At 40.1% G+C, this 24,874-nt stretch overlaps 1 protein-coding gene across 1 annotated transcript in view; it reads left to right on the plus strand.

The window, feature by feature from the left end:
• Nucleotides 1-4,837, plus strand: part of rtn4r (reticulon 4 receptor) — a 65,768-nt gene extending 60,931 nt beyond the window's left edge. Inside the window, exon 2 of the mRNA XM_034692941.1 lies at nt 2,520-4,837. Within this exon, the coding sequence (XP_034548832.1) occupies nt 2,520-3,898 (1,379 nt within the window). The 3' untranslated portion in view covers nt 3,899-4,837. The remainder of the gene's footprint in view (nt 1-2,519) is intronic.
• The last annotated feature ends 20,037 nt before the right edge of the window (nt 4,838-24,874 follow it).

The following is a 24,874-nucleotide window of genomic DNA, read 5'->3' on the forward strand; positions in this document are numbered from 1 at the left end:
TATGAGCAAGGGACACTTGGAGGCCGATATCCAATTTGTAGTGGAAGCCAGAACCAGCCGTATTTCATGTCCCAACCAGAGTGCACGTCCTCAGCAACATCACATGATTTTGGAGGATTTGTTTTGGCATACAATTTAATATAGTTCAAGCAAGGAAGCTGTGTCACTGACAAAAAAAAGTGGTAGCTCTAAAGTCTTTAACCCGCCAGAGCCTGTCAACGTCCCTTTGTAAATAGAAGAGCTTGTCTTGAGGGAAAGGACAGGATAGACTTAACTAAAAGCTGAAGAGGCTACAGTGTCAGTCAGGTGGAAACAAAGAGGCTTGTCTTGTCCTGAACTGAGTGAAGATAGCTACTGTTCTATAATATAACTCTCAGAGAAGAGGCTTCAGGCTGGGTGTGTAACAGGAAGACAGTGCTCTGAGCCTTTTTTTGACACGGCAGATATAGGGAAGATTAAGTGTTGAAACCAAAGCTGGCAGAAGACGATAAGAAATGGATTTTCCTTTCAACCACAGCATTGATATTTTGAGATATTAAAGTTTGTTTTGACAACATCTGTGAGGACACGGCCATGTGTTTATACCCTTTTGTGTAATCTTTATTTCGATTTCAATTTGAAGCAAAGGCAGGATTGAAATCAGAGGACATGAGACGCGTTGTTGGCTGACCAATAGTGTGAAGACAACATACAAGCCTCTGGAGTGGAAGGTGGAAGGTCTAGCTGAGAAGTCAACCAGAGGTTATGCAGAAGTGCAATAATGACAGATGTCGAGGGGGCATGTCTCCCAGATTTATGTTTGCATCGTATGATAATGCAATCAGCGTGGAGTAGATGTGAAGATGCTGCGAGTGAGAGAAAAATAATTGGGGCGATGTTGATGACATTGTGGGGCTGATGGTGTCATTCAACAGATGCTAACAAAGACGAGACATATTATGCCGAGAGAGGAGGAAACCAGGCTTTGACGTGCGACGCGTGGGTGGAAATAGCCTGGTAATGAATAGACAGGAGAAGGGGGAAAAAATAAAGACGGCGGAAGAGATACACGAAGCGTGCGGGGCGATAAAATATTGCTATTGTTAGGCAGCACTGAGGGGAAAAAGTGCTGCGATGCAGAAAGAGTGGGAAGTCTTGACAGCTTTCCGGTGGCAGTCTGACGGCTGAGCAGGGAGATTGGAAGGAAAGTGCAGCAGAGGGCTGCTGTCAGGCCACACCAGAGCTCCGTTTAACAAGGTCCAGAGATGAGCTGCACCACAACACATTGCAGGGGAATGAGATGAGGGAGAGTGGGGATGGAGGGAGGGCTGAGTAAGGCTCATGCATTTTTCCAAAGCCTCGCTACCTGTCATGCTTGCAAGCCTCAGAGTCGTCACATGTGCATGGGGGCAGAGATTGGAAATCCTCAGAAAGGATAGGAGGAGGATTCAGAGATTTGGAGGAACACCTGCGATGGTAGTCTGATACGAGACATCACTGTGACGCTTTGAAAGTATTATCTCGAAACGTAGGATTGACTGATCCCCAATAGATGCACCTCATTCCTACTTCAGCTGCACATGCATCTATGTAATGTCAGATATGATCATTCACATGTGGTTATCCAGCCCATTTCATTCACTGTGGTTCTGTGCTGGAAGCTGATCTGAACCATGAAGAGGACAGGCAGAAATAATTAATGAAAGCAAATGCAGACTATGTCTCATTTTGAACATAGATGCCTTCAGGGCAAACACATACAAGCTTTTTTTTACAAGCCTCCCTCTGAGCACTACCACACCTCTTGTATATCTCATCTTCATGCTGCTTCCAGAAAAAAATGCTTCAGTCAAGCCTGTGCAGTGGAAACTCTAGTGGGGCCTCCATAAACCTCTTTCCATCTTGGCCCCAGGCATCAATCTTCCAGCCTGGCATGAAAGCTTATCTCCCAGCGTCAGGCTAAATGTCAACCTCAGGAACGCTGAAACACCATTAGTTATGTCCGCCCTATTAGAGGCAAGCTAATTCCACATAAAAGCCACCCACCCAATTTTAAATGAGGCTGCCTTCACAGGACTCTCCACAGCTGTTTAGGGCTTCCTGTCAGCAGAGACAGCGGGGAGGGGATATGTCCCCAGATCTAAATAACATCACAGCTCAAAAACAGGCTGAGTCACTCATGAAGAGGAATACCTTCTGTAGTGATGTGCTGAAAATGTCACCTTATGTGAGAACAAGTGTGCGATTTTGTTGGGACTGTAATTTGGTTATGTGTGTAATTTCATTATCCATAAAAAACATCAAATGATGTTCATGCAGTAGTTTTTTTTAGATATGTAGGTACATGAATATTTCAGAAAATATCTGCAATTTCTGAGAGACATCATACTCTGTATCAAACTGGTTCTGAAATGATGTTTCTTCGAGGGTTGTTGCATTATACATTCTGCCTTGAGTCCATCCCATCTTCAAACCTTGACTTCTACTATTTACAGACCACATCCACTAACCCATGATGTCTTTTTTCTTTGTGTCCATAGGGGGGCGACTCCTGTTTCTGGTGATGTGGCTGAACCTTGTGCCTCAAACTGACAGCTGCCCTGCCAAGTGTGTGTGCTACAGTGAGCCCAGGCCCACTGTGGCCTGCCAACAACAAGGACTGTTTTCAATTCCTACTGAGATCCCTGTGCGGAGCCAGAGGATATTCCTCCAGAGCAACAAGCTAACAGTGGTGAGATCCACCAGCTTTAGCTCATGTCACAACCTCACCGTTCTCTGGCTGTACTCCAACAACATCAGCTACATTGAAGCCGGAGCCTTCTACGGCTTGGAGAAGCTGGAGGAACTGGACATTGGAGACAACAGCAATTTGCGCACCATTAGCCCTACAGCCTTTCGGGGCTTAACTAAGCTGCATACCCTCCACCTGCACAGGTGTGGCCTGTCAGAGCTCCCTGTTGGAGTTTTCCGAGGAATGTTTTCCCTACAGTACCTTTACCTGCAGGACAATAACATTCTGACCCTGCATGATGACACTTTTCTGGACCTCGCCAACCTCACCTATCTCTACCTGCACAATAACAAGATCAAGATAGTAACAGACAACATGTTTCGAGGCTTAATCAATCTGGACCGGCTGCTTCTGCACCAGAACCGTGTTATCTTTGTCCAACCAAGGGCTTTCACTGATCTGGGTAAGCTGAAATCCCTGTTCTTGTTCTTCAACAATCTTACTGTGCTGTCAGGAGAGACCATGGACCCTCTGGTGACTCTGCAGTATTTGCGATTAAATGGGAACCAATGGATCTGTGACTGCCGGGCGAGGACCTTGTGGGACTGGTTCAAACGGTTCAAGGGTTCCAGCTCTGAGTTGGAGTGCAATGTCCCCGAGTTCCTGGCAGGAAAGGACCTGAAACGGCTGAAGAGTGAAGACCTGGAGGGGTGTGTGGAAACACCTCAAATCCAGACCAATCTTTTCAGCAAGGCTCAGTCCGGGAAGTTCCCTTCCACTGAAAATCCTCTCGGGGACACCATTCCCAGGTGTTGCCTTGGAGATAACGACAAGTCCTCCATACTGTCTGGCAAGAGCCGCCAAATCACCAACAACCCTCTAAAGGAGAAGGAGAACATGTCTAAGACTAAATACAAGGAGCCGGAACGAACGAAAAATGAGACCCAAAACAAGCAGAATGATGGACCACTTGGAACCTTGTCCAACACACTGGACACGTCTCTGGAAAACCTAGACCCTGACCTTACAGACAATATGGAATCATCTACAGCGTCAAACAAAAAGAAAAAGAAGTGTTCCAAAAAGCCCAAATCAGACGCCCACTGCATCAAAGCCCGGGGTGCTAACTTGCAAGTGCTGCGCTCTCTTGTCATTCCCATGATCTGGATATCTCTAGCCATGTCTTAGGACTCCTGATCTCACTCTGAACACAGAACTCAAGATTGTTGATGCTCATGACAATGAAAACAGAAGATGCAGTGACATCTACAACAGACAGTGACTGAAAAGCGATGAGTCATGTTGACCCCACATGGGCGAGGACAAGCAATGACGAGGACATTAGAGTACATTTAACAAATGGATGCCTTTACAGAACACTACAGATCTAATGTATATAATGAATCGGTGCCCAAAATTGTTTGTTCTCTATGTACTTAACTGTACTGTGTCTAAGCTACACTTTGGAGACTCCTCCCCTTTTCCCTCTCAAAAGCTTTTACAGCTTAGACAGACGACTGGAAGGATTAAAAAAAGACAAAGAAAAAAACACAAAAACAGGAAATCAGAGACAGAGAGCACACTAAGAATGTTGGGTCCGTTTAATGAAGATAAACGATCTCCCCCCATTATTTATTCAAAGTGATGCATTTGTTGGGTAATGTTATGTTTTTTATGTTTATAAAAACAGATGTTTTACCTCCCCTAATTTTATTTCTATTTTCATGACAGAGAGGGTATATGGGTTGAATTTACCAAAAGAATGCTGTCGATTTGTTCATGGAGATTGCAATGGAACCATAGATATGCATTTTATTTTACTTGTGTACAAGTATGAATATATTATGAATAAAAGTTCTTCTTTCGTATAGTTTTGATATTGTGTGGTGCTTTCAAGTAAACCTTTGGTTCTGAACTTCAGGATAAACTGATTTTTTTTCTTTTACAACCACAATATAAATCAAGGTTAATGTTTTGAGGTTTTGTGGTTTGATTAAAACACACAAATTGAATCACATTGACACAAATTGACTTTGGTATTCCAGCGATATGTTTGCCTTATCTACAATCCCAATCCAACAATAAGTTGGGGAGCTGTTAATAAAATGTAAATTGTTAATAAATGTTAATAAAAACAGAATTTGATGGTTTGCAAATCATTTTAACCCCATATTTAATTGAATATAATACAAAAACAACATATTTATTATTGACACTGAAAAGTTGAATTGATTCACAAGAAATGTATGCTTAATTTAAATCTGACCCCAGCAACATGTTTAACAAAAGTTGGGTCAGGGGCAAGTTCACCATTGTGCAAAACATTGTTTATTTTGGGGAACCAGGGAGCACAGTTTCTGGAGTTTTGAAAGTGAAATGTTGTCCCATTTTTGCTGGATAGGATTTCAGCTGCTTGACAGTTCAGGGTCATGATGAACCAAATGATTTCACTGGTGGTTTTTGAATTGTCTTGCTGTATTATGCAAGATCTTCCCTGAAAAATGCATTATCTGGATGGTGGCATATGTTGCTCCAAAACCTGTATATATTGTTTGGAATCAATGGTGCCTTCCAAGGTGTGTAAGCTACCCATGCCACGGATACATGTGCACCCCCCACACTCTCACAGATGCTGTGGTCCCTCTCTTTTTTTTAGAGTGGAGCATACAGCGTCCATGATTTCTATAAAGAATATCAAGTTTTGATTTGTCAGTTCACAGGACAGTTTTCCCCTTCACCTCAGTCCATCTTAAATCTGGAAAGTATTTATATATGGTTTTCTCTTTGCATGGTACAGTTTTAATCTCAATTTGTGGATGCAGCAACAAACTGTTTAGAGACAATGATTTTGTGTTTTAAAGCTCATGCAGTTACCACCACAGAGTCATGCCTGTTATAATAGCAGTGCTGCCTGAGGGCCCGGAAATCACAACCACCCAGTGTTTTCTTTCAGCCTTGTCTTTTCTGCCCAGATATTTTTACTTTTTAATGATATTGTGTGGTGTAGATGATGAAATCCCCAAATTCTTTGCAATAAACTGAGGTACCTTATTTGAAAATCGTTGAACTATTTGCTCGCCCAGTCCCTCACAGAGTGGTGAACCTCTTCCCGTATTTACTGCTGAGAGACTCAGCATCTGGGTGGCCTTTTCATACCCACCATTTGCAATTAAATATGCACTTTATATGATCTGCAAACCATCAAAATCTGTTTTTAACAACACTTTCATTGACTTAACTACCCTAAATAATAATGGGATTTTTTGGAATTCTATTTGCACCCTGGGTACAAAATTAGTCAGAACAATTACTGGGCGTGTTGTTTGTATCACTCGCAGCTCATGAAGTTGTTTCGTGCTCCTTTGCTAGTGTGTTGTTTAATGAGGGAAAGAAAAGCTACATTAAAGGGGGTTGTTAAATAATACTAAATAAATAATACTGCCAAATGCTTGCCAATATGCATTTGAATTTACAAAGTGCTTTGAATTCAGTGATAGCAGTAACTCATTATGTCTCTCTAACCATACTGATACTGAGAGCCAGACAGCAGTCCTTCTCCCAAACAGATGGTGGGCCCACTGTGGTGCGTTCATTGTTTTCAGGATTGTTGGGAGAGAGATGGCCGACTGTTTCCTCAAATCTGGCCTAATCCCAAACCTCAGGCGTCCTCGTTTTTTGTTTGTTTTCTCCTCGGCCTCTTCAGGACATTGTCATCACAGTGCTCAGCTCTCTGCTGAAGAACTGTGTGAGCTCTTTGAGGTGCAATGGAGAGTAGAAATGAAAAGACAACATACACATTATTTATCTTTATAGTGATGTACAATCTGAACTTTTTCCCTTTACTTCTGACTGATATGCCCACGATTAACTTTGATCATAAATTGGTCAAAGAACCAAGAATAACTCCTACTAAGATTAAATTATTAAGCCTCTGTTTGATCTTTATTAGTTGCAACTTCTGATCTTGGTGCAGTCACTTCAGGCGTTCTAAAAGATAAAAAAATATCAATGATTATTCCATAATATGCATATTTAAACAAGGTCAACACCATTCATCCATGATGCAGTTTATTTGCAAGTCTAAAGTGACTCCTGCACATGCAGTGTTATGATGTTGGAATAAATGCCCCAGGCAGTTGAGGAATATTCAGCATACCATTAGAGCTAGTTATGTATATTACAAACACTGCCACATTTCTTATCATTTTGAGTGAATTATTAAATAGAGTATGGAAATACTGAGGGAATATTCAAAAAGTGACTCCTCACATTACAACCTTGAGAGCAGAAGAGGCCCTGAAGGTGCCATATTAAGTACTGCTTTCCTGTCTTGACATGAAAAATACAGTAGAAAACATTTGAATATAAAATCAGTTAAGCCTCAAAATGTCAGCGTGTTACACAGATCTGCAGGGGCAAGCCGCCTCTGGTGGGTCCATGCTGACAAGACCACAGGCCAGGATAATGTTGTGACTTTTCTTCTGTACCGAATTTATAAATATCCTGTCAGCAACCCTCAATTTCTCTCCCACAAAGTGAAACGATTAGAGGACTAGGTCTGTACAAATCCCTGAAGCTTTTCATTGTCGGCGATTAACCCTGGAAAGTAAGAGGACTGAAGGAGACCTGAGATGATATCGATCTTGAGTAGGAATCAACAGTAAAAATCAACAAGCCCTCTCCAACAGAGTTCCACGATCTCTGAGTCTGATACTCAAGCAGCTGCAGGCTGAGAGCATGCCAGATTGGTGTCTAACTCAGTGAAACCACCTGCTCAGGCTATCATCAAAAAAGCACTCAATATGTGAGTCCCATTCACAAAGTAAAATGATGGTTGTGTGCATAAGGGCCCGCTTCTCGTCTGCGCAACTACACCAACTGTAATGTGTGAAAGACTTCAACAAATCTACTAAAGCTGCTATGAATAAAACTGGATGTGTTTTCCTGTGCTGGCTTAAAGCTAATAACAGGTTCATGTAAGTTTATCCAGCAGTAGAACAAAAAGTATGTAGCCATTAAAAGTTTTAATTTCCTCCTTTTCAACAATCCTTGACCCTGCTCTTTCTCTCAGGTGAAGGAGCTGTAAAGGAACAGTGCAGGTTTTCTTTTAAGTGGGGTTGTATGAGGTACTTTTTGATAGTGAGTGTATTATCCACAGGTCTCGGTTAGCTTGTCCCTTTGTTGAGAAAGCAGCCAGAGTACCAGAATGGAAGTTATGCTTTCAACTGCTACAGATGGGGTTAGCTTGAATACAAGTAATTTAGCTTATCTTAACAAACTCCAACCAAAGCACTATTCTCTGTTGGAATGTACACTGTATTTGCAGACCGTTTGTTTGCAGACCCAAACACTGATCTGTATGCTGCAGGCAGAAGAACACGTGTGTGACGTGTTAGAAAAAAGGACAAAAGCAGTTTCAATTCTGCATAATGTCAAGGGGATTTCTGAGAAAGCTCAAATATTTCTTTTTTTTTTTTTTTCTTAAAACTGTTTTTTGTTTTTAGTTTTTCCACAAACAGAAGAGAAGTAAATCAAATCATACATCTTGCCTTCAAACCACATTACACATTTAAAATAAAACATTAAGAGTGGATTATATAAAGACATTTACATTAGAAAGAGAAGAGAAGGAAGAAGAGAAAAATAAAATAAAATAGAATACATAAATAAATAAAACAAAATAACATACGGCCACCATATCATACCGTACATTCCAAACAAGGAAAACCCAGCCACCAGACCACTCCCCCCCACAGGTCAATGTCATGCATATTGCCATTGTAATACATTTTCACATACCATATACAAGCAAATAATACCTGATAAAAAAAAGGCAAAGCCAGCTAAGCTTTACCGACATTAGAGACTCAATAACAAAAAAAGAAAAAGAAAAAGGAGGATGTTTCTTGATTAGCTCTCTGCAGGTTTGGCCATTTTAAGTCATTTTGTCCCCTCATCAGAAGTTGGGTCAGTTCTTTGGGTAAATAACTAAGCACAGGAGACCACATGTCAATGAATTGCCTCTCATTACTCCTCAGAACCACGCTGATCCTTTAGCTCAAATATTTCTGAAGATGGATGAAGAAAAAAATCGAAAATAAGAAACTCAAGTCAAATTAAATAAATAAATACATCAAATACATGTATATAATCATTACCATAAAAAATAAGTAAAATAATAATTATATATATACAAAAATATATAGTAATATTATGAATAATAATTTGAATACTATTTTATAATAATAATAATAATAATAATAATAATAATAATAATAATAATAATAATAATAATAATAATAAAAAAGAAACTCCACTCCAAGAGAACAATCCAGAACTTTTTCTCTGCTTTTGAATCCACAACCCACAATCCACAGACACACACCAAACCACACCACATCACATCACATGCACACAGACTTATTAGAACATTCAGATATTAGAAAATTGGGCCTGCCACCATTGTTGTTGTCATTCTATAGTGTTTGTCTTCCTTTATCTTTTGTCTTGGAAAACAAAATACTAATAATAAAAAAATCTGAAGATATTAAATGGGATACAATTTTGAAAGAAGACCATTGTCATGGGTTTATACAACAGAGTGGCTCAAAATCTTCTTAAAAAAATTAAAAATAAGCCAAATCAAACAACACCACGAGGTCTCTATAAGCCTTTTCCTATTCTAGCACAATATTCGGACATATTTGTAAAAAATGTGACGTCTTTTATTGTTCCAAAAAGGCTTAAAGAGACATACAAACATGTCTGCTTGTTTGACCTGTACACCAGCTACAGTTGTTTCCAATACCTTTCCCAACACAGGATCTTAACCTTTAGCTCAGATTTTGTTTTTCTGCCTGACAATATTTGATCAGAAAATGTCTCTTCAAAAAGTCAAGACCTGTATCAAACTTCTCTCACCGTCATATTCTTTTTTTTAATCAGAAGTTGTTTTTGTTGTTGTTGTTTTGACAAATTACTGCAAATGTCTGTTTGTCATCTAGCACCTCTGATGCTTCTGCAAACAGACACCAGCATGAATCAATGCTGTGTTTGGTGTGACAGAAGTCCCTGTCCTGGATTATTACTCATAGTGACACTTCTTCTTGGTAGATTATTGCAAAGTGTCTTGACTTCAAGAGCTCACTTTTAAATGAGTGATGATCATCAGAAGAACATCCATGTTGGCAAACACAGAGCCTGTGGATTCAGGACTCTGAAAGAGAGTGTCAAGCTGTGAGGAAGCTAGAATCCCCGCTAGCACAAATAACACTCGGAAAATTTGGCAAGATACGAGGATCCGCCCTCACCAGTACATCACGTCTCATTCACACATCGCTGTGTATATTTACCTTCTACATTCACACCTACTTCATAATTAGATTGCATGTTTCCTCTCTACCTCCCTCTTGTCTTTTCATTCTCTCTGCAGATTAATAGTTTATGTACAGCTTTCTGTGGATTTTCCACCGGGATTTCCTTTAATTGTATTTTTTCCTTTTGGTAATGTTTTCACAGCAATGGGTGGGAGATTATAATTAAATATGCAAATTGTATATACAGGTATTAAATGAAAACATTTCAAATGTGGATTTAGCCACCGGCAAGGAGAGCTCCACAAGAGTCTTTCTAGACATGCAGGACACATTTATAGATATAATGAATTTGTAAAAATTCACTCTACGATACATTTTTTCTCTCCTATTTATTGGGGTGTATTCATTACTTTGTTTGCCATCACTGCTAACATAAACTCAGGTCCTTCTGTATGAAGATAGTATACATTTTTCCAGACTGTATGTGCTGTGAAAAAAACAAACACAATGAAAATATCTGCCAACTCAGATACTAAATAGGGGAGAAGGGGGTTGGTTGTCACACAGGTTGGTTGGCACACTCGTTATATCTCGCCACCAGAGGGCACCGTCTCTTAAATTGGGGTATGGACATTTCCAGAATTAGGATCAGAGCTCACCTACATAGACTTCTCTGGAGTAAGACAGCTGAACTTGAGGTGAGAGGACTTTTGGTGTTTTTCAGGTCAAATTGTAAATATTCAGCTCCTCAGTATTTTTCTTCTAGGCTTTTAAATGATGGGTTTATAACAAAACAAGTGTTACCCTTACAAAGTGTGAGGGGAAAGCTATAGTTTAGATTGTTATTAGCTTGCTAAGTAGTTGTTAGATGGTTGTTAGCCTTGATGCTAGCAAAAAAATCCAGTTGGGGTTGGTCATCACATTCTCTTAGGGGTTGGTTGTTACATATGACAACCAAAATCATGCATGGTGAAATGAGTTGGAGTGGGCAGACCCTACATTTGCCATCCCTGTAACTCAGACAGTGACTGCACTTAGCCTAGTTGAGTAGGCCATTATTGTTAGGCCTATTTGTTTTGTTCTTTATGTTGTTATATAGGCTGAACTAAAGATGTGTTTCCTGTCCATGTTCGTTGCTTATTTTATTTTAAAATGCATTAAGTTATGTAGGCCTATCACTTGTCAGTGCAATTCAACTTTCAAATTTAGTTCTGCCTTCTTGCCTTTTTTAAAAGATCTTTCCCATTGAAATACCATTGTGACAACCAACCCCATAGTGTGTGACAACCATTCCTGTGATGGGGTTGGTTGTCATAATATGTCTGAGGGTCTTTGATAGTTATTTGCCTCTTTGTCACAATGAGTTGGAAAATGAGAGGATACACATTTCAAGCCAATGCCTTAAGCTTCAATTTAATGTAGGAATGACTATTGAAAGATGTTTTGATGATGGGCAATCATCAAAACAGTAAAAAGTCTGACAACCAACCCTGTTCTCCACTACAGTAAACAGAGCGACTTTCATGTTTGCTGTCTATGTCCATTTTGGGGTGTATGTCTCCCTTTAGGGATGTAGCCAACCTGCATAATCCTTACTCCTCCTACCACCTACTTCCATGTTGTTCAGCTGTCTGATTTTGAATGCCAACAGAAACTATAATTGCCACAACATTTGCTGATTTGATGCTAATGAAAACTAGCTTGTAACTGATTTGATATGACATGTGTAATCAGGTTGTTACCATCAAGGTGCATGGTATGGGGTTTTGACCAAACAGAGCAAAGTATTGAACAAAGTCGGGTAATAACTTGAGATGTCTGAAATTCAGAGTTGAACAGCCCAAAGGTTGAACTGTGCCCATCCTCTGCCACAACACTGGACTTGAACTTGGGGATAAAGCTAAAACTGTACTTTTCAGATTGCATTCACCTTCTTGTGTCAAACACCCAAGCTCACTCAGCTTCTACTCACTTGGGTGCTATTTGTGGTCTGAAAAAGGTCTACTGCACATGGAGGTCCATGCTATTCCTTCCTCAGATCACTCACCCTCATGGTGTTCGGACCAGCCATTTGAAGAGACCTTACAATATGGACACGATCTCTCCCTGGCTTCTCTAAAGGAGACTGTGTCAGCTGTGTGAGTTCAGATTTTTAAACACGCCAGAGGGAGGTATATAAATACAAACGTTCTTTTTCATCTCTGGATTTCAAAGTTCACAAGTGTTTCGTGCAGCCAAAACACACATACACACACACGCTCACACACCATGGGATTCTTCCAATTTTCTTCCAGCTGGCTGCCCAAGGAGACTAAAAACCCATCAGCCCTGGCCTCTTTACAAGCCCCCGAAGTTGTGGGCAGAGGCTGTGAGGTCTGACAGCAGTGGCACGCTGGGGCCACAGCTCCATTTAACTGAGCCTGGAACACGATGACCTGAGCCTGCAGGCTCCTGCTGGACGTCAGGAACTTTCTCATCAAACTGAGACTGTACCCACAGTCTGAGGGTGTTTCTTTGTCTCAGTGAAGCCTTAACCCTCCTTTTTGCAGTGATGAAGGGAAATGAGGCACATTACAGGCCCCTCATCTGCAGAGAGAATCCATAAGCAACATGGATTGACATCTTGGCAGGGAATCAAAACAACTACAGGATGTGGTCATAACTCTGGAAAATGGAAAGCATCCTGGCATTGCAAAAATGTTGCTCAGAGCTGTAATTCTGCACTGTGCTGCTGACAATCATATGAATCCATTTCAAACATTGTCATTAAACTGTAGTTAGTGATATAAGTGTGATTTTTATTTTTAGGAGAGGAGAAGTAAGTACCCAGTTTCTCCAACTAAAAAAATACAAGCTAGAATGAGCTAGACAGAGTTCTTTTTGTTTCTTGCAGCATGTGTGAAAAACTACACTAATTTTCAGGCTTTATTATAACACTTCTGTTATCTTTGTTGCCTCCCTAGCACTCCAAAAGCCTCTTTCACTATTGCCATGCTAAAAAAGTTGTGTTTCTCTGATGACAAATTATGAAACGTGCCCGTATGTGGATCCCAAATCTGACCACAGAAATCTGGAAATGGAAAAATAAATTCCCAGCAACAAAGAACAGAGCAGGACATTTCTGTTTGGTAAGTGTTACATTTATTATCCTCTTTAAGGAGATTCACCAATCAGTGATGTCACAATTTCAGCAAGTGTTGTGCAATTTTTGGAAGAAGTCATTCAGAGCAGCCTGCAGTCTTGTCCTTGGATTACCCCAACACACGTCTACGTGACTGTTTGAAATTTTGCACGCGTTTAGTATTGATATCTGACATTTCATCTTCGTATTTTTGGGGAAAATATATCATAGCATAACACCACCTCTTTAAGCTTTATAGCAGGGGCAAGGAAGAGATTGGGACTCTAGTTTGAAACTCATTCACATTTAAGTTTCACACAAGCGTGACTTTCAGACTTGACTTAGATCCGCCTCTCAAAGATTTGAGACTTGAGTTTGACTCAAGATCTATGATTTCTGAACCCAATGGCAATCCTTATGTTTATCAGCCTTTTTTTTTATCCACATAAGATTGCTGTATGCATCAAAAAGTGGACTATCTATAACCATTTCAAAACGTGAGTTGTGTTATTTTGTAATTTTTTTTATTTATTTATTCAAACTATGAGACTTTCCAGAAGGGACTTGTGCCCATCTCTAAGTCGCTGCAAGTGGTACCAACAACCACTTTCAAAGCAGATTGAGTAACACTAAATGATTGATTGTAAACTAAAAAGTCAAAGAGAGGTAAAGCAGCTAAAGCAATTGTAAGCTAATTTCTGTTATGTGCTCAAAACCATGTAGCTATATTTCCACAGTGCACAGCTCAGCAGCTGGAACTCAGAGAGAGGAAATATTAAATGCATAAATAAAACATTATAAAATAATCAACCTAAAACAGACATATAGTTAAAAATGAACTAACACATTTTGAAGTCAATGAATTATTTACGCTCAACTCAAATGTTATTTCTCTATTATTCTCACTGTGAAGAGAAGGGCAGAAAACTGTAGTGGCTATGTCTTTAATTATTCAAGTAAGCCCAAGTTAGCTCTCTGCTACTGCTGCTGCTAACAGGCTGGTGGCATGTGGCTGGCTGAAGAGCCAGGGCTGCGAGGATTGTGACAGTACATTTATAAAATGTGTAGTGGCCAAAGTTTCTGCCAAAAAGCCAACAGGAGACAACAACACACCATTTGCCACCATCTCATACTCAGAGTGATGGTGCTTCTGCCCTGCACCAGGCAGCTGGAGAGAGAAGGGTCTGAGCATTTGATCAATCTGTCTGATGGGACGGCTCCTCCAACAAGTCATCCAAATTGTACAAAATACATCATCTCTAATTGCCTTTCAGAATGGCCCATATCCAATTCAAAGACTGGCTTCTCTTAGAAAAAATACTTCAATCATTGGGCAGATAGTTGAAGTTAGACAGCCAAAGAGAGCACTGAGTCCCACAGCAGCACTTACTACAGCTGTCCACGTACAGGAGCATAGGCAGAATTCAGGTGGTGTTTTTAACACCAGGTGGACAACAATTTGGGTGCTGTCATGTCATCATGTACTTTTATTAGCTTTGGTACAGACTGTAAGGCAGCTAGTGTACTGGGTGAAACCACAATTGATATTTCTTTTCCAAAGGAAATATAATATATTCTAAATTCTCATTGAAATGTGACTTTTACACAATGTTGACCAGGACTCTCCACAGTTGAACACAAATGGGTACAATAATTTGCAGCTAGAGATGCTAATTCAGGGAATCTTAGCAACAATTGACTTGAGTGAAAATTGACGGATGACTTTTTGTCCGTCCTTCTGCTAAATTTGTGTTGCTAAAATCACCCAACAAGATATTTTGCAGCAGATGGACGATACTCATGGTTGCATTCCTGCTTAAAGGTCTTGCACTTGGATGGAAAGACCCACTGTTGGAAAAAGAGTAGAATACTGTTTCAAAATTAAATGTTTTTTCCCCATCTGTCTAGTCCTTGATTAACATTTATGTTTAGATCAGATTTTGCAGTGTCATCTGCTTCTGTTAAAAGATTCATTACAAATTTATAGCGGTTTAAAAGTTTGATTTAGTATTTTTATACCTACAATGATTGTGTAACAGTGCATCACAGTTGCCAGTAAAAAATTTAAAAACCCAGCCCCTGGACTCAACCTCATAGTCTCAGGCTTCTTAGTGAATCACTCAGCACTGCCAGCCAACAAGCTCTTCCTCCATAACAATCTCAGGTATCAATTAACTAACAAACATCAATATCCAGGGGTCTCAGCTTTTTATCTTTGTAGTCAGAGCTTTTCATCCTAAGTGGCTGTGCATGCAAAGTCTTATGTTTTTCATCCTCTGGCTTGATGGTTCTCGTTTAATGATACAAAACAATCTGCTTTTATACACTTCAAGACAACGCGACAGTCTTGGCAACGTGATGGTCCCCATGAACACCAGGTCAATATTAGGCAACGTCATCATTCAACGTCCATTGGTAACATCCATTGATTAATGTCCTTAAGAAACACCATGTGGCTCGCTTCCTAGTTCCACACAAAAACCAAGATTTCCTGTGAGATGTGTCTTGTTACTCGCCAAAACACAAGTCTGTTTACAGAATGGAATGTCCCTAGATTTAACACATGTGGTTTGAAGTCAGAGTGAGCCAGCACTAACTTTGAGATTCTGGGAACTTCAATTAAGTCTAAGAACAGTTACACAATGACAATGGGAATCTGTGTTTTCTTTGTTCTTTGTTCTTGGGCATGTTTTTTATTTTTCATTTTAATCTTCAGTGTCACACCAGGCTGCTTATAACCATCAACAGGTAGAATGTTGTCATTTTGAGTCTGCTGTGCTGTAGTGCAGTGGTTAAGGTGATGCAGGTTGTGCCATACAGTTTTGTATGTAAACAAGTAGTCATAGTATCACCATTGTACAAATGTTCAGCTGACATATAGGCCTACATTAGCAGTGGTGGACAAAGTACACAACTTCATACCTAAGTCAAAGTAGAGATACTCCTGGTCAAATATTACTCCAATACAAGTGAAAGTTGCTGTTTAAAGTACTTGCTTTTAAAAATACTTAAGTATTGAAAGTACTTCTTAAAAAAATCTCAAAAAGTTGTATTTTCACAATACATAAGTGCAGTCATTAATACATAGGAGTACATTCAGTTACATTATGTTTATTTAGAAACCATTACTTGAAATCTCTAAAAACTATACCATGGAATAAAAACAGAAACTAAGTTACTCCAAGCACAGACAACTTAGTTTGAAATGTTCATCTGGAATGAAACAAATGTTATGTAGCTCAACACGCTTTCTCAGGTTGGACAGTGAATGTTTGTATGTTTGGGCAGAGTGGGAAACAGGGAGAACATTTCAAACCATACGTATCATTCTTTATTTCAAAAACCTCTAACACAGGATGAAGATATGACCATGGGTGCTCAGGTGGATAATTATAGCCATCATTACCACCTCTACATGAACTGCCTGATCTGAGTGTTTGCTCTGTGTTTGCTCCACGTTCAACCGTGGAGACAAATGATATACAGGTATGACTAAACCACTGAGGCAAACAGAACTACACAAACACATTCTACTGTCTTAGGGATCGGATTTCAGAAAAGAGAAGGAAATTCATGAGCTGACTTCAAAGCAAAAGTAGTGAGTAACTAGAGCACTGATAGAAATGTAGTGGAGCAAAAAGTACAATAAATGTCTTCTGAATAGTGGAGTAAAAGTAATAAGTAGCCCAAAAAAATAATACTCAAGTAAAGTACAGATACTGAAAAAATGTAGTTAAGTACAGTACTCAATTAAATTTACCTTGTTATAGTCCACCACTGTACATTAGTAATACAAGCCTCTGTATGATTGCTATGCATGCCTTCAGCATGTGGGGTCATGGGGGAATTATTTTCCATGACATGTTTTTTCGTCTCCACTTGTTTTGATAATACAAAGATTGTTTCTGTGTGTTTGGTAACCGCCAGAGGGGGAATTATATTGGAGGGTATATCAGGACATGAGCTGAACCATTGAGTCATTGTGTAACTGTTAGAAGACTATTAGAAGTTCCCGGAATCTCAAAATTAGTGCTGGCTCTCTCCGACCCCAAACAACACGTGTTATAGCTGGGGACATTCCATTCTGTAAACAGACTTGTGTTTTGGTGAGTAACAAGACACATCTTACAGGAAATCCGGACCTCCCAGTTCCACACATAAGTTTGCACTTTGATCAGGAGAGGGTGATATAATTTGTGAAGGGTCTGAAGCAGGACCAGGATCAACCACAACACAAAAAAATCTAGATCTGGGAAAATAATTGTGAAACAGGGGGTCATGGTAATGGTACACCACTGTTCACAAAGCTGGCCTAGCACAGCTGTATAAGCTGGAGTGCTTTTAGTGGTGTGTCCTGCTTCACTGCCTTTGACTAACTTATTTCATCATTATTACTATGTTTAATATTTTATCTTGTTTCTTTTTCCCGACTCGTATTCACATTTCCTCCATTTCTTTTAACCCACATACACAAACACAAATAAGACACACACACACTCTGAGACAAGTACTCACAGAAGAAAACAACAGAATATCTCAGTTCACTCACCACTCACTGTTAGCACACAACCACACAGCCCCAAGTGGATGCCAGGGCAGATGGACCTGACCTACATAGTTGACCTGTCTTGGCAGTGAACTTACATTGCACATTGAACCTTCAATAGTTTTGTATTTTATTGACGAATAATACTAAAAAGTCCAATTAACAACTAGGAAAGAGAGTATGTCTCTCCTGTGTTAGCTGCTCTACACTGACTCCCCATAAAACCTAGAAAATAATTTAAAATCCTTCTTCTGACCTGCAAAGCTCTTAATGGTCAGACTCGCGTTTCTAAAAGATCCCATAGTGCCTTATTACCCCTCAATAACACTACACTCCCAGCATGCAGGCCTGCTCATCATACCTGAAGTATCTAAAAGTAGTATGGGAGGTAGAGCCTTCAGTTATCAGGCACTGCTCCCTTTTGGAATCATCTACCAGTCAGGGTCTTGGAGGCAGACGCCCTCTACTTTTAAGAGTAGGCTGACAACTTTCCTTTTTGAGAAAGCTTATAGTTAGAGCTGGCTCAGGATTGGACCAGGTCTTAGTTATGCTGCTATAAGCTTGGACTGCTGGGGGAACTGACACACTGAGCACCTGTCTGTCTGTCTCTCTCTTTCTTCCATCCATCCATCCATCCATCCATCCATCCGTCACTAACTCTAATACAGGACTTCCACCAGATCCGGCAGGACCGCTGGAGTCATGTGACCAAGCTTTCCGAAAACTGAATCAAGGATTATCCTGAAAACCTCTGACCTGTTGACTCCAGGCCTGGCTCCGTTCAAAATTACATTTTGTTGTCATAGTTAAGTTAAAAACGATAAAGATAACACGGATTGTTTTATTCTGAAAATTAACCAGATGTTTTTTATTTTGTTTTGGTGCCTGACTTCCTGTCCCGCTCCATCTGCTCTGCGCTGAATTGATGCGTCGTGCTTCGGCATCCGGCACAAATAGAAGTCTTGCGTATCTGAGCGCAATGGAGCGAATCCAGTGGGGGTTAACAGATTGACTAGAATAGAAACCTATCCGATCCGGTGCCGTTACGGATCGGAGACGGACTGGAGACGGATCCAGATGAATTTGGCCAGAAGTCTTCCTGTCCCACTGAAGTCAGTAACCATATATATTTCTGGGAATCCCTGAGCTCCCTTGTCTCGTAGGTTCCTCTGGATCTTTGCTGCAGATGGACGGCTGCTGTGGACCTGTCTGACTCCAACTACTACAGCAATGTCAGATGACACAAGTTTTAATCGTAAATAATTGAATCAGAGGATTAAAACTGGTCATGCAAACCTACCAATATAATCTTATTTTATATTATCTTAATGTTGAGTCTTTGTAAACCACATAACAAAGTGCGCTGTCTTTTTATTACTATATAAACAAAAAAAATGGATTGAATGAATTAAATAGTATTAATGAAAATAACTACTCATGTGATGTTACACCAAGATAACACTGTGTTATTTTTCTTACATGTTATCCTATTCCAAAAATGCCACCATATTTATAAGCACATTTATATCAGGTGGTAAATTCTCCCAGTCAAAGAGTACAGTTAAAGATTTAACTATAAAACCTGTAAAAACACTTTGGCTTTGCAGGTTACCGGGTCATGAAAGCAGCCCAAGAGAGAAAGAGATGTATCTATTTATTCCTAATGATCATATCTAGATTTCATGTCTCTTTGCTTACCCATGTAAACCTTCTTCAAAGGAAGTAAGCCTAAAAGCAGGAAAAAAACAACGAAGCCCTGCCTGTATCTGGATGTCTCTCTATTCACTGAAAATGATCTGCCTTCAACTCTTAATGCAAATTCCAGCAGACGCTCCGTGTCTCCTCCAGAAAACACCAACCTTTGATCAAAAGTAATAAGGCTTTTTTTCCCCCTTAGCTTCAGTAAATGTGACTGAAATATCTGAGTTCATGGCTGGAGGCGAAGGCTTCTATGAGAAAGTTTAGACCACTCGCTGCAGAGGAGTCCCAGACTTCGACAGAGGGGCTAAAAGTGTTTGCCTTCTGTTCTGCATACTAAACGCTCTGACGCTATCATGCCCTCTTACTATCAAAACCTCACTTCAATTTCCCTCCCTATCTCCGCCGGTGCTGTCACTCCATACCTCTCCTCCTCTAACCCACCTTTTTCCAGCAGCACACACATAATTCATGCTTGGAGAATCTCTTTGAATATATACCTGGATCAGCCTTTCAAACGAGTGTTTGATGTGATGTGAGGCTTTTATACATTAGCAGCTTTTGTAAACACTGCATGAAAATGAACCAAGAGGTTGGAGGAGTTTAAAAAAGTAAAGTTATAATGCACACGTTGAGTGATTTTAGGCAAATGTAGTCATTCACTCAAACTTCATATGTAAAGTAATTTCAAACAAATAAAGAGAGTTGGATTTAGAAAATTCCTTTTCAGTGAGGAAATAAATTATACTGGTGAGTGGTACACTACAGTTATGATAGGAACAATAACAAGGTGAGCATGGAGGCAGCATTCCTCATCAATATGTGATATGCATTCTACTTCTTTGTTGTGTTGCTTTGTTCACAGTCTTTTTTTTTTATTTTTTAGAAATGTATTAATTCACTTTTTTTTTAACAGTTCAAACAAAACATATACACTTGGCTCAAATATATATCTAATCAAATCAACTTTATTTATATAGCACTTTACACACAACACAGTTGATCAAAAGTGCTTTACAACAGAAAATGAGGAAAACAAAGAGAAAATGAAAACTAAAAATCACACAAACAGAGGGAGAAACAGGGAAAGAGGAGTGGTAAAAGAGCAATATAATTAAAAATGAAATTAACAGTAATAATAACAACAGTAATGACAAGAAATACAATTAACAGTGCAGTGAGTATCTGAGCCAGTGTGGTTAGGGGCAGGGATGGTTAAAAGCTAATGAATAAAAGTGTGTTTTGAGACGACTTTTAAAAGTCTCGACTGAGGGGGAGAATTGGATGGTGGGGGGGAAGAGAATTCCACAGTTTTGGGGCACAGATGTAGAAGGCCCTGTTCCCATATCTCTTTGTCCTTGCTGTTCGGACAGACAGGAAGTTTTGGTGTGATGATCTGAGTGCTCTGAGTGATACGGAGACAGGAGTTCTGAGATGTAAGTTGGGGCCAAACCATGAAGTGCTTTATAAACAAACTGAAGGATTTTAAAATGAATTCTGTAAATGACCGGAAGCCAGTGTAGGGAGGCAAGAATTGGGGTTATGTGGTCTCTCTTTTTTGACCTTGTCAGGATCCTGGCTGCTGCATTCTGAACTATTTGAATCATGGTTAACAAGTTAAGTTAATACAGGTGTCAAGCACAGGATTCACAATGTACTGTATATTGCAGAGGTGCAAAAATAGAGGAAAAGAAAGTAAAGGAATAAATAAATAAAAAATAATGATAATAATAAAAAGGTGCGTCTATAGCACAGAGCCTCTTGTAAGAATAGTGGAAACATTTAGCCCAATATATACCAGGAAGGGTTCCCATGTTCTATGGAAAACATCATCTCTGGAATGTAGTTTACATGTTAAGTAGTCCAGTGGGACATATTCAAGTATAACTCTCTGCCATTGTAGCTTGGAAGGGATCCTATCTGTACTCCAGTTAAAAAGAATACACTTTCTGGCACAGAAAGTTAACATCTTATAAAGTTTCCTCTTATATTTGTCAGTAACAGTGGCATTAGGTATGCCAAGAAGTAATGATAATGGTCCACCTTCTGTATTGATATTTTTTGGGACCCCCTTGAAAACGAGATGCTGCGTCTCAAGGGGCTATCCTAGAATAAATAAATTACAAATATGTCTTGTTCATTTCTTGTTCTATGATCTGCCAGAACCCCTGGATTTTTCTACATGACCATAGGCAGTGTGTGAGACTACCGGTTTCTTTCTTACACTTTGGACATTGTGGGAATGAATTTGGGGGGGATTTTCACAGTCTTGATTCAGACCTGTCACAGCCAAACATGCAAAGAAGAATTGAAAAACGAAAGAAGAAATTAAAGGTAACCCACTGTTATTTTCATTTCAGTACAGTGCTTGATACATCCTTTTAAATTGTGGAAACTGGACTGCCATGGCAAGTGTCCTGTTGTTACCTCTCGTGACTGTGGCCTGTGTATGTTTTCACACTCTCTCACTCTGTGTTGGCTCCAGGCTCAACATGCTTTCTTCCACTCAGTGGGTGTAACCGCAGTGACTGGCGCCAATAGCAACATCACGTGAGTACCCCCTGTGAAGTGTTGCACGTGAGCGAATGATACCTGTGGACTGAAGTAGTTTGATCTATGTCTAACAGAATAAAAATATGCTCTCATATGAAATAATACATCAATGACTTCCTCCCAGTGGAGCAGATGATCCCATACATCACATGAGCAGGTCACTCACATCATGAACATAAGGGCTATAATCTCCTAATTCCCCCAACTACCATTGCCAGTTTCAGTGGTCTCTTGGGCCAACTACAGAATTGTATCTGTATCAGCTTCAGCCCCCAAGAGCCCACTCCAAAGGTTGTATCGGCCCGACCTTCATCCTGATCCGCTTTTAAACGATGAGGATCATGATTCTATTTCTGCCATTAGTGCTATCATAGCATGAAACGCTGCCGAGGGATAATCTTTGAGCGTTTTCGATGGGACTGGACTGAGATACAGGAGAGATCAAAGTCAGCAGGGTTATCGTAATATTTGTACAACTCTGAAAGGGTGAAGGTTGGAAAACATTCTTCAAATATCAAAAGATTAATCTTAGAGCAGAGGAATTATGCTTAGATTAACATCAACACTGAGAACCTTTTGCCTGTACTATTTGAGTCGATCCGAGGCTTTATCTCATCGTGTTCTGTCCATGATTAGTCTCTACATTACGGAACTATTTGACTTCCCAGCCTGGAAAGAGGTGAGTGGTATAATTCAGAGCTGGATAATCTGGTGAACCATTTATGTGGGCTGAGCTGCTCATTATTTCTCAATCACGCCTGGATTTGGGAATGTAGAGTGGCAATTTGTCCTCAATCCTAATTCAGACAAATTAATGCCGCACGTATGTTCATACCCAGGCCTGCACCGAGGGACACAGAGTCCCCACCAAAGCTGCCACTGGAAGCCGCAGGGCTTTTGCAGTAGATTAGGCCGATGTCCAATAGGATTTGGTCGCACACACCTCATGAAAGCACTGTGTAAATGGGTCCATCTAATGATCCAACTTAATATGATTAAAAAGAATAAAGCGACTCGTGCGCATGCTCTCTCTCTCGCTCTTTTTTTTTCCGTTGCACACTCTCCTCCACACACACACACACACTATTACCCAGTTCTATGCCAGTATATGTGGCCGGTTGGCTCCGATGTGTGGCTGAAAGCACACAGAGTCCCATACTCTGCCCTCAGCCAAATGTCCACAATCTGAGAGCAGGACTCACACCACGCCCACTGAAACACACCACCAACACTGAGAGCTGCTAATCCAACATGACATAACACACACATAAACCAACTGGGACAAATGTGATATGATAATCTGTAATTCATGTGGGTTATTCATTTTCAAATTTCTAATATATGTCTGTTTTTTTTTTTCTCCCAGTGTCTTACGCAACATCTTTAGTGTGAAACGCTTATTTCTTTAAGGATTTTCATCGCAAAGAAAAAAACATGTTTTTCAATCAAAGTGCCATGCCAATTCTGTGAGAGGTTTTTCCTCGTATTGTTTGTTGACGCAGCATCAGTTCCTGGAAATGGCGCTCCTTTTTTGTCATGATCGGAAATTAAGGGAACAGCCAAGTAAATGATTCTATGATGATACATGTTTTCATGCCAGGATGTTGTAGAGATTGTATTTTTGACAAGAGCTAGAGTCCTCATTCATCACAAAAACCACCACTTCCTATTAATATCATCGATCCAATCCTTCTTATTCGTGCGCTGTGCAGTTTTTAAGGTAAGCTTCTCTCATTTTTAACAGCAACAGAACACCAGACAAGGAGAATATACTGATGAAGAAAACCTCTGTATTCACAGTTACATTATTACACCAACTCCAGAGGCTAAACTGATGTGCACAGCTGAGAGCATTTACAAGAGACAGACTCGGGAAGCCCGTCCTTTAAACAGACTGGAGTCGCTTGACAGTAACAGACTGCTAGCACCTTGTGGGTGTCTTCTCAACTTATGATGGATATGTTGATTTTCCCAAACCGAGATTGGACTGTCACTGCAGTCAAAACCTGCTTTTCAATCTCAAAGAGTAAACAAAACATAAGCCTTTATTTAGAAAGAAAATGGCCATGAATTCCATTTAATTGTTGTTTATGAACTCTATTTTCCTCAGCTTTGTTTACCTGATAGCCTGCGCTCTTCTCCATGCATAATTTTCATGGTCTACTCAGAGAAAAGATCCGGTCCTAATCTGTGGAGCGACCAAAACATAAATCAGGCACATCATCCTGTCCAGCTCCTGACCATAACCCAGATCTTCTATTCGGTTATGCATGCAGATGAAATGAAAATATTGCAGGTTTGATTCTGCGGCTGGTTTAGATAACTGTTTATAAAGATGGATGACATGTCTCCACCTCCTCCTATGACACAAAAGTGAAGCCAAAACACCCCCTGCAACGAGCACTGACTTCTTGTGCATTTGAAACCTGTAAGGACTGCCTGGTGTAGCCAGGGTATTGACGTCCTGCGTCTTGTACTTTAGAGGAAACAAATTTAGCTTACTGAGAGGGGCGGAAGTTTAGCTTAGCTGTAGAGGACAGCATCTCACGTACAAAGGCCAAAGTCCTAAGTCATGTCTTCCTCTGAACTCAAAATATTGTGTCAGTGTTCATTATCCTTCCACTTGCCGGTCTTCTACTCTGCCAATCTGGTGCTATTGGCATCTGTCAATAGAGCTGTCAATCATGGCATTGTATCAGTATTCAAAACTAAACTTCACAAACAGATGTATGATTGGAAAAAAAATCAGTATGATAAGAACTCACTGTAATGACAGAAAACATGTCAGATGTATAACAAGTGTTTCTACAAACATCTGGTTTCACTTTTAGGGAGCTGTCGTGTCATCCATTTTTTTATACAGTGATTCAGATCAGTTTGATCACAGCACAGCTGAGGCCACAGCTGACCAACAGAGCTGTGGATGTTTT

The sequence above is a fragment of the Notolabrus celidotus genome, chromosome 9, assembly GCF_009762535.1.
Source record: "Notolabrus celidotus isolate fNotCel1 chromosome 9, fNotCel1.pri, whole genome shotgun sequence".
NCBI lineage: Eukaryota > Metazoa > Chordata > Actinopteri > Labriformes > Labridae > Notolabrus > Notolabrus celidotus.